Source organism: Abramis brama (genome assembly GCF_963993115.1).
Source record: "Abramis brama genome assembly, chromosome: 9".
Classification (NCBI taxonomy): Eukaryota; Metazoa; Chordata; class Actinopteri; order Cypriniformes; family Leuciscidae; genus Abramis; species Abramis brama.
In genome coordinates, this window is record NC_139971.1 from 38,578,461 (window position 1) to 38,588,020 (window position 9,560).

The 9,560-nt window shown below is 36.2% G+C and overlaps 1 protein-coding gene across 2 annotated transcripts in view; it reads left to right on the forward strand.

Moving 5' to 3' along the window:
• The window catches only part of cd82b (CD82 molecule b), a 26,931-nt gene extending 17,995 nt beyond the window's left edge, over positions 1 to 8,936 (forward strand). For both annotated transcript variants that reach the window (XM_084124151.1, XM_084124152.1), the window contains exons 6-9: positions 459 to 557; positions 834 to 1,013; positions 5,776 to 5,859; positions 7,154 to 8,936. In XM_084124151.1, coding sequence (XP_083980277.1) covers positions 459 to 557; positions 834 to 1,013; positions 5,776 to 5,859; positions 7,154 to 7,231 — 441 coding nt within the window. In that variant the 3' untranslated portion in view covers positions 7,232 to 8,936. The remainder of the gene's footprint in view (positions 1 to 458; positions 558 to 833; positions 1,014 to 5,775; positions 5,860 to 7,153) is intronic.
• Positions 8,937 to 9,560: the final 624 nt, after the last annotated feature.

The window sequence follows — 9,560 nt, forward strand, 5'->3', positions numbered from 1 at the left end:
GTAAACAATATATTTTAAGTTTATTGCAAATTATGCATATGTATATATAGTGCTTCATGGGAGTTGGCGGAGCTAAAGAGCTCTTTTTAAACCCTCTGATTGGTGTAATTTTCTGTACAGCATTATGGGTAATGTAGTCTTTCTCCACAATTTCCACTGTTTTAAAAAATAAGCTGAAATAAAGCGAGCTGACGGCTTCAGCAGAAGCAAATATCATTGATTAACAACATTGAAGCTCAAAATAGGTTTATTTGAAGCTTTATAAATTATCGTTCAAAATCAAATTCCCTATGGAGAAAATGACTGGAGTTTTTACTTCTGGAACCCAACAGTTGCACTTTATAAAGAGTGTTGATTGTTGAAATATGATATGTTATTCCTATATGGGTGCCATTCAGTTCACAGGAAAGTTCGAATCGCAGATCCATCCTAACATTTCTCCTTGTGCTTATTTTTAGCTGAGACAAGAGATGTCCACTATTGTGAACAAAATTCTGGTGAACTACACCGGTCATAACAAGACATCTGAGCATGCCTGGGATTATCTCCAGAGAACGGTGAGCGCAAGGTTTTCCTTCAGCTATTGTCTGCCGTTTCCTTCTTCAATGTTATTTTCCATCATTCCCCTACTGTGAAGTTACAGTAATATCTGTTAAAAGCATTTTTCAGATGACAAAAGATCACTAGGATTTTTATTGTGGCTTTTTATCTCATTTATTAACAAGCAGCTTTTTAAGGTTATTTTCATTTAAGGTTTTTTATACCATTTTTGTTGTTGTTGTTGTTTTTACTGTAGTGTAAAATGTCTTTCCTGCTTTCTCTTTCTCTCACAGATGAAGTGCTGTGGTTGGACTGGACCATCTAACTGGACGGAGAACGTGTTGATAAAGAATCAGAACGATTCTCAGAATCTGTATCCATGTTCCTGCAGAAATGACTCCATGGCTGGCTCGGATATGAAAGAAACAGGCCTGTGTCCGGGTTTGTCCTCTGATTGGCCTGTCCACACTACGGTACAGACATACAGCTTTACTGCACACATTGACGCATCCAGATTCCTGTGTAAACTTTCCTGTTTCTGGTGTTGAACCCAATAGCTAAGGCTTCAACCCTTGTAGTTCTCCATTCTCATTGCTAATGCAATAATTCTCTCTCAAACCTGGCGTTTGTGTTTCATACACTCGTGAGATTTCCCTCTCCATCTGTGCCGCATTCTCTCCCTCCTTCCTTTTGCTTTTAGTGCAACATATGGGTTTCCTTTGTAGACTGAATGGTTAGCAGGCTGAGAACAGCTAATGTCCAGTCCATTCCAATATTTCTGAGTCCCCATTCAGTTCTCATTTGGCACTTTTATTAATAATGAATTGATTCATGGCTCTGGTACAGGTTGTGCTTCTGCTCATTAGGTCTCGAAGGCCAGGCCAGGTTTCAGACCTCATATACATACATTTAAATGGGAATTCTGAATGCTTTTCCATTATGCTGTTACATTAATTCATTTGGAAACTGTATCATATTAGCAGGGACGTGCACAGACATTTTGAGGGGCAGGGGCTCAAGTGAAATAAAGGGCACTTCTTATAATTACGTATTTTTTTTCTTTTTTTAAACAAAAAAGTATATATATTAACGCAACTCTGACTTCCTTTTTAAAAAATTAATTTAAAAAAGTTAATTAATTTTATCTTCCTCAAACTCACGCAATTGTTTCATTTTCAAAAGATGTCTACAAAATAATCAGTTCACACAGAAACCATGGTCTCCTTTTATAGAGCAGCAAAGGAAACCATTCCACAATGTGCATGTTTTGAAAACATTTTCTATGCTAACGTTACTAGTTTCAAGTATATATTTAGAATAACCTAAATAACTGCATCAAGCAGAGGGGCGTGTTTTACTAATAATTTGTTTATTTTTGCACAAGGCACTACATCATTTTAATTATTTTGGTGTTATCAGAATACATAACACTTTAAAATCAACACAAATATTCACTCTAAACTGAAGAGGGCTGTTGCTGCTATTTTGTTAACTTTACTGAAAAAATCACTGCAAAAATGATTGACAAAATACAAAAAATACAGCAACTTAATAAAATTATTACAAAAAAAAAGGTCCTCTACTTCAAAATAAAATCTGTTACTTCCATTCCCTGGTTGTCTCTCCTTCCTCCCTTACAGCGGCAACGCTTATTTTATTACTAACTTATTTTATTACATGGCTTGGTTGAATTCCAATGTAGAATGCGGTCTGTTATTTCTTGATAACAGACCACTGTGCGGAGTATAACAGACCGTTGCCATGAAAAAACAGCGTTGCTATGGACTCACAGGATTCTAACCGTAGAGACGGAGCGTACTATTTTCTTTAGCGGAAGCAATACAATCGGGTTTAAATCAATAAACTCCCTTTTAAATCAGTATTTTGTGTCAAATTAATTATTTATTTGGTAGGTAGCCATGTAATAAGCGGGATAATGTATAGTGACTATCCCTTACACATTAGCTAGTCTAGTAGCTCATGAGGCATGCATGCTAGCAAAACACAGGTTAACTATATTTGTCTTTGGCTAATCAGCAGTAAATTCGAGCCTAGAGAGAGAGAGAGAGAGCTTCAGAACTCCTGACCTGATATTTAGATATACTATTCTTCAATAAATATATCTGTTTGACAGGGAAGCTGTGCACAAACAGGAATATATATTATTTTTCAAAAAATAAAAAAAAAGCACCCCAGAAAAAAGGGCACTTTCTCTCCAGGAATAAAAAGGGCAGGTGCTCAAGCCCCCTTTGATGTCTATGTGTGCACGTGCCTGCATATTAGTAGCATATACACAGTCCAGTTGTTTGAATAAGGGACGGTTCGGTATTTATGGAATGGACCACCGGAGGAAAATAGGGGAGGGTCATGTCTTTTTATTCTTTGTTGAGAGGAGTCTAGGTTGTTTTTTAGTCTAGGGGGAGGGTCACCCAACTTTTGTATTCATGAAAACAGCAAAATTTCAAAGTGGCTTGTTTGGTGCATATTTTTCCTTGTAGCTCCATGTGGCTTTCTCAGTCGCGGCCCCCTATCGCTAGCAGATGGGTCTGACCCAACAAAAATCCAGTTTGGCGCTGTTTGACAGTGCACGCGCGCTTCGGCATATGCGCTCAGAAAAAGTGCTTCATGTCAGAACAGAACGCCAATGAAATGTTTACTCGGAAAAGCTTTAAAGCACGAGCAAATAATGAACTTTTGTGATTGCAAATTAGTGCAGTGTCCTGTGAGTGTAATTCTACCACTGCATCAGGCCCGGTTCTACGGGGGTGCTTGAGGGTGCTAAGCACCCTCAAATAAAAGTGAAAGCACCCTCAGATGAAAAATTATTAATAGCACACATAAACGAGATTTTGCCGAAAATAAAACACAGACGGATTTCACACTCTTGCCTATAATAGGATAGCCTACACAAAATAAATAAATTAATACAATTAAACAAATATATATATATTAAATAAATTATTTCGTTATGCTTTCATGTTTAATGCATTGTAGTTGTCCTTTCGTGATCGCGATACGCAAAAGGTGAAGCTGTCTCTTTAATTGCCCACTTTGCATGCGTGCGTGCTTCCCGCTCAGAAATTTTGTTAGCTGACTTTCTGAGACGGGGCTTTAGGTAACGTAAAAATAAGTGTCCATTTTTAATCATCATGGACATAAGAAAATGGCTTTTTTTAACCTTTTTTTTCCACTGCCCAGGGACAAGCATGTGAAGAGTCAGTGGCTACAGTTAATATTTACTAACACAGAAGTTTAGCCGAACCTCGCGTCATTTTAATGACGTTTCTCCAACATAATGTTCTCCAACATAAATGCTTTCAAGTCTGGATTCGCAAGCCGTTTGAAGGAAGTTTACAGTACTGAATATATTTGGATTAGCTTCTTCCTCCTCCTCCGAATCACAACCTGTAAGTATTATTATTAATAATTGTAGCATGCTCAATAAGTATTTTGTGTAACGTTATGTGTGTTGTGTAACGTTAAGCTAGCGCAGCTTCTTGGTCTTTTGCTGTCAATTGTTTTGAACTGCTTGTCGTTGTTATTGGAGTTGTCATAAAGAATATAGCAGCAATACCTTGGTGTAATAACGTTACTGCAGCAGTGCTTTATCAATATGTTTATGCATAACGCTAACAATGAATGACTGATTGGGTGTTGATGTGTTGTCATGGTTGTCACATTGTACAGACCCGGCAGTCAGCGCTAGTGCATTATGGGTAATTGTTTGTTGGGAGTTGATTTATGCATTATTACAGCAATATGGTTGGGGTTTGTGTTAGTAAAGTTACGTGTGTTTATGTTCAAGTTAGGTTGGATGTTCTTGGTACATTTTCTGCCTTGTTATGTAAAAATGTGTCTCTCACCGTCATGGAGAGAGACGTGTGTAAGGCAGTGACTTTTGGCCATTCTAAGAGTGTTCAATTGAAGTTGAAGCCGGTTACAACAAGGGTATCACCACAGTGTAAGTAGGCTATGTGTGGCATGTTTTAAGGTTTTGCAAAGTGAAGATTGCTGCTTGTTTACATGCTATTCTATAATTTACTGCCAGATCGTATATTGTTTAACATAACAGCAATTACAGTAGTATTGTTGTATACAACATCCCCAATTTTGAGATACTATGTTTCAGACTGATGACTGAGCTATTTCCTACGATTATGTAAGCAGCACCCTCACTATATTCAGAAGCACCCTCAGTGATTTGGTTCTAGAACCGGGCCTGCACTGCATTCAAATGTGATGTGAATGTGTGTCGAGTTTTACAGTATTGGGATTGAGGCGCCAGAACTGCAGCTGATAGAATGTGCGATACTACCATATTTTAGTTTCCATGCTTAATGTGTTTCCACAACAGTAGCTGCATTTCCATTACCCTTCAAATTGCGCAAATTGAAATTGAAGATTGAAGATACGCCCAATGGAAATGCATAATTTTCGCAAAAACTCCCATTTATCGCAAAAAAGTTTTTAAGCTCGCATGAGGTGGTTTTTCAGGCAATTCGAAAAAGAAATATTTTGCAAAACTGCAATGGAAACAGTTTTTGCGCTTTTATAGGTCACCTGACGTAGATGACGCGGTGTTTGGACAGAATACGAGACAGAGTTCTTAAGAATTCCTATAAGACAAAATAATTACAGGAATACTGGATTCTAAACCTCAAATAAATGCCACAATCAAGACCTCGAAGCAGATACAGTATGAGGGAGAAACACCCAGAAACTCCTCATATGTGCCGCTCACAAGTATAATAAGGGTCGTTTCTTACCATGAATGCTTGGAAAACACACATACATCTCCTTCGATTAATAATAATGGCTAGTGCAATGACTGGGATTAGTACATAAACCTCCATTTTGGAATGATTTAATGAAAATTTTAATGAAAACGCTGTCATTTCACAATAGTTTTTTAGAAAATAGAAAAATGTATTGCTGGCGAAGGGAGGGTCAAGTCTATTTTGACTATAGATCTCCAAACTCCCCCGGTAGCCCCTTAAATAAAAAACGAACAGTCCCTGAGCGAACAAAGTGTTTACTGTAAATCAAAATGTTTCCTGTAAACGAGACCACTGACTGTTGGCCCAGCTTGAGTTTGGCTTGTTCAGTTTGTCTCTTCTGATGTTATCTTTGCAGAACTCTGTCAGTTTAGGATCATTTCCAAACCACGCATATCTCGTTTCACTCTTTTTCCCAGTTGTTCTGCTTATTTCATTTGTGTCCATTCTCTGTTTGCAGGGCTGTGTATCCAGTGTGGAGGACTGGCTCCTGAGGAACTGTGGAGTTATTCTGGGAGTCTGTGTCGGAATAGCAGTGATTGAGGTAAATTATCTTTTGAAATGCATTCCCAATTCATGATTATTCCCATCTAACTGTTTCTTTCGTTACCTTCATTTCTGTTATTTTGGCACTTTCCACAAATACGGTGCACTTTGGTGTCCCAATTATTTATTTTTTTCCATCTTTATTTTTTTTATTTTTTTTTATAGCACATTAGACACTAAAAACCAAATATTTTTTGTTTGTATTTATATTCAAAAAAAAAATATTTATTAATTATAGCTAATTTAAATGATCAAAAAATGGTCAAACAAATAATTGAATTACGTTTATTGGAAATATACAGTATTGTTCAAAAGTTTGAGGTTGTTAAGATTTAGAAATCATTCTAATATGCTGATTTGGTGCTCAAGAAACATTCCTTATTATCAGTGTTGTTTATGCTTAATATTTTTGTGCAAAACGTGATACTTTTTTCAAGATTCTTTGATGAATATAAAGTTCAAGTGGAACAGCATTTATTTGTATGGATGCACCAATATGAACATTTTAACCGATACCTATAACCGATAATTCTTTATATTCGAAAGCCGATAACCGATATATTGACCGATAAATCTAAATCCAAATTTTTATAGCATTTTTGAGAGCCTGATTACAAAAACAAAAGTCTCTCCATTAAATCCATGTCCCAAGCACACAATTATAGTTCTCATTATAATTTTATGTAGCCTATATGACAGACTTGCACTGAACCGTATTTTCATTTTTGAAGGGATTCCAATCATATTTCAAGCAATTCATAACCATCATGGCATCTGAAGTGTCTCTAAGCTGATTATTTATCGACTTTAATATATTGGCTAAATTTTCTTATCGTGCAGATAACGATAACATAAACAATTTAAATATATCGACCGATAACCGATATGGTGGCCGATATATCTTGCATCCCTATTTTTTTAAAATAGAAAGCTTTTGTAACATTACAAATGGCTTTACGGTCACTTTTGATTTGATTAATTTTAAGTTGTCGTTTAATAAAAATATTAATTACTTTTTGTTTGTAATCGTACTGACCCCAAACTTTTGAACAGTAAAGTGTGTGTGTGGTTGTGGTTGTGGTATCACTTCAGAGACCAAAAAGTCAGTTCAGGACCATGATCTGTTCGCACTGGAATCTGATATTGGTATATACAAAAATAAAAATTGAAATCAGTTCATCGAAATTGAGCACTAAGACTCGCAGTATAAATGTAGCCATTAGCTTGTAAACGTGTGTTTCTGTGCGTGTGAGGGAGCAGATTGTGATCTCTGTCTATTGTGCTTACTCCAGCTTTTAGGGATGATCCTGTCCATGTGCCTGTGCAAGAGCGTCCAACAGGAGGATTACACCAAAGTACCTAAATACTGAGAGCAAACCCCCCTTCAGTGACTCAGTGTTACAGACTCTGCACACCAGCAGAACAACTGGAGCAAAGCAGGCCGGACGTCACACACACATACACACTTTTCACTTTATTATCTCCTTTAAACATTGAAACATTACGCTGTTCAGGATCAACGTTCTTTTAAAGAAACTAGTGATATATAGATGGATCTTTTTCTTGTTAGTGCTCTGCAAGGTCTAAATAGCTCTATATTTGGTATCTCACTCTTGCATAGCTACAGTATACTGTTGCGTTTATGGTTTTCATCGTTAGTTGAATGTGAGAGCACTTTAGTGAATAGAGAGTTTGATATAGGCTACTTTTAAAATACTTTTATAAAACAGACGGTAAAATCTACACCTGTTTTTTGTTTTTGTTTACCTTTTATAATGAGAATTGTGTACTTTCAGTTCAGTTATGTATATATATATATATCAATACGAATGACATACTTCAGTGAGGTTTGTTCTGAGTAACTGAATAACCACATCCTAGTTATCGCAGCACTTAATGATGTCTCTTCTGCGTGTGTTATTAGCCGGGTTGGGTCACTCAGGGTGGAGTCTGGGTAAAGATGGCTGCGGTTGAGCATTGTCAAGACTGAAGGCTAGATCGGAGTGGTGTAGTGTTTCTTGTGGTTTACATGCGAGTCGGCCTACTTCGCTCTGTGGATCAGGGTGTGTATGTGGATTTTAGGTTGTGTGCGTATCCCACAGTTCCTCACGCTGTGCTGGTGTGGGTGAAACATCTGTGCAAGTATGTTAGATACAGATCCTGCAGCACCAGATGTGACATTACTGACCCATTTCAGCTGAACCAAAACTGTGCCAGGCTTTTTAATATCTTTGAGTTTCTTCCTTTTGATATTTTTGCTTCTATGGTTTGATTACTTCGTGTGAAGCTGATGTTAACTGGTCAGCTTTTTGAATTGAGGAAGCCTGGGTTTGCTTAATTCGAAGGCGTTTCTGAGGAATAATTTGGGCCGTTTTAGTGTTAGTTCAGAACAGAAGCAAACGAAGCTTCCTCTGAGAAGATACGAGAAAGGAATGACCCGGCCGCTGACTGTATAAGGCCGTTTCCAAACACTTTGTTGCTTTTTAAGAACAAAATCTTTTCCTAGTTCAGTCCTTTACAATAATTTAAATCTTTCAAGATCTTTTAATACTTTTTGTCAGACGTCTTTTTTTGTATCTTGTCAAGATGCTGTCTCCTGTAGAACTCTAGTTTAGCTATTTAAGAGCTTTTTTTTATTATTATCTGAAAACATACCAGCGTTTTACAGAAGCTTGTGTGGTAGAAACTTGCGAATTTTTTTTTTACTAAGAATTGGACTTTATTTCTTGCAATTGCAAATTTATATTTCACAATTTTTCTTTCTTTATATATATATTTTTCTCACAATTGCAACTTTATTTTCTCAGATTTTCAAGTTTATATCTCGTAATTGCGATAAGTCAGAATTATGTTTTGTATTTTTTTTTATTCTGTGGCGAAAACAAGCTACCATATCATTGGGATAATTGTGTATTTCTGAGGTAAAGTGAAGGGCTTTTTCTACTTTCTTATTCAACATGTAATGTTTACCTGGGAAGCCATGTTTCTGTAGTTTCATGTACCAGCTGCTTCAGTAGTTATGAAACATGTCTATGCAACAGTTAAGAGTTGGATTAAAAGAAAAATTTGACACAATATGCATTCCATTGTGATCTGTCTTTTATTTATCTTTATTTCAGTTTGAATGTAACACTGAGAGACCAGAGTCATTACCTTGCTTTCATTAAATAGTACATTAACGTACGTTGTACTGTAATGGTCGGTAAGGTTTTTTTAAATGTTTTTGGAAGAAGTCTCTTGCTCACCTAGGCTGCATTTATTTGTTCAAAATTAAGGTAACAACAGCAAACATTGTGAAATATTATTAAATTTTATGTTTCTATTTTAATATTTTTTTAAATATGATATAGTGCTGATTTTTCAGCATCATTACTCCGGTCTTCAGTCACATGATCCTCCAGAAATCATTCTAATATGCTGATTTGCTGCTCAAGAAACATTTCTTATCAATGTTGAAAATATTAATATTTTTGTAGAGAAACATTTGTTTTCAGGATTCTTTGATAAATCGAAAGTTAAAAAGAACAGCATTTTATTAGTTTTTTAAGACTTTTATTGTTGCCAAGTAATTAAAAGTATTAATTTCTTTAAAAAAAAACACCAACTTTAATACACCATATTCAGAAAGGACGTTTATGCAAGAACTCTTCATTGTTGCTGCATTGGCAGTTGTAACCAGAAGAGGGCGCTATTGGTAAA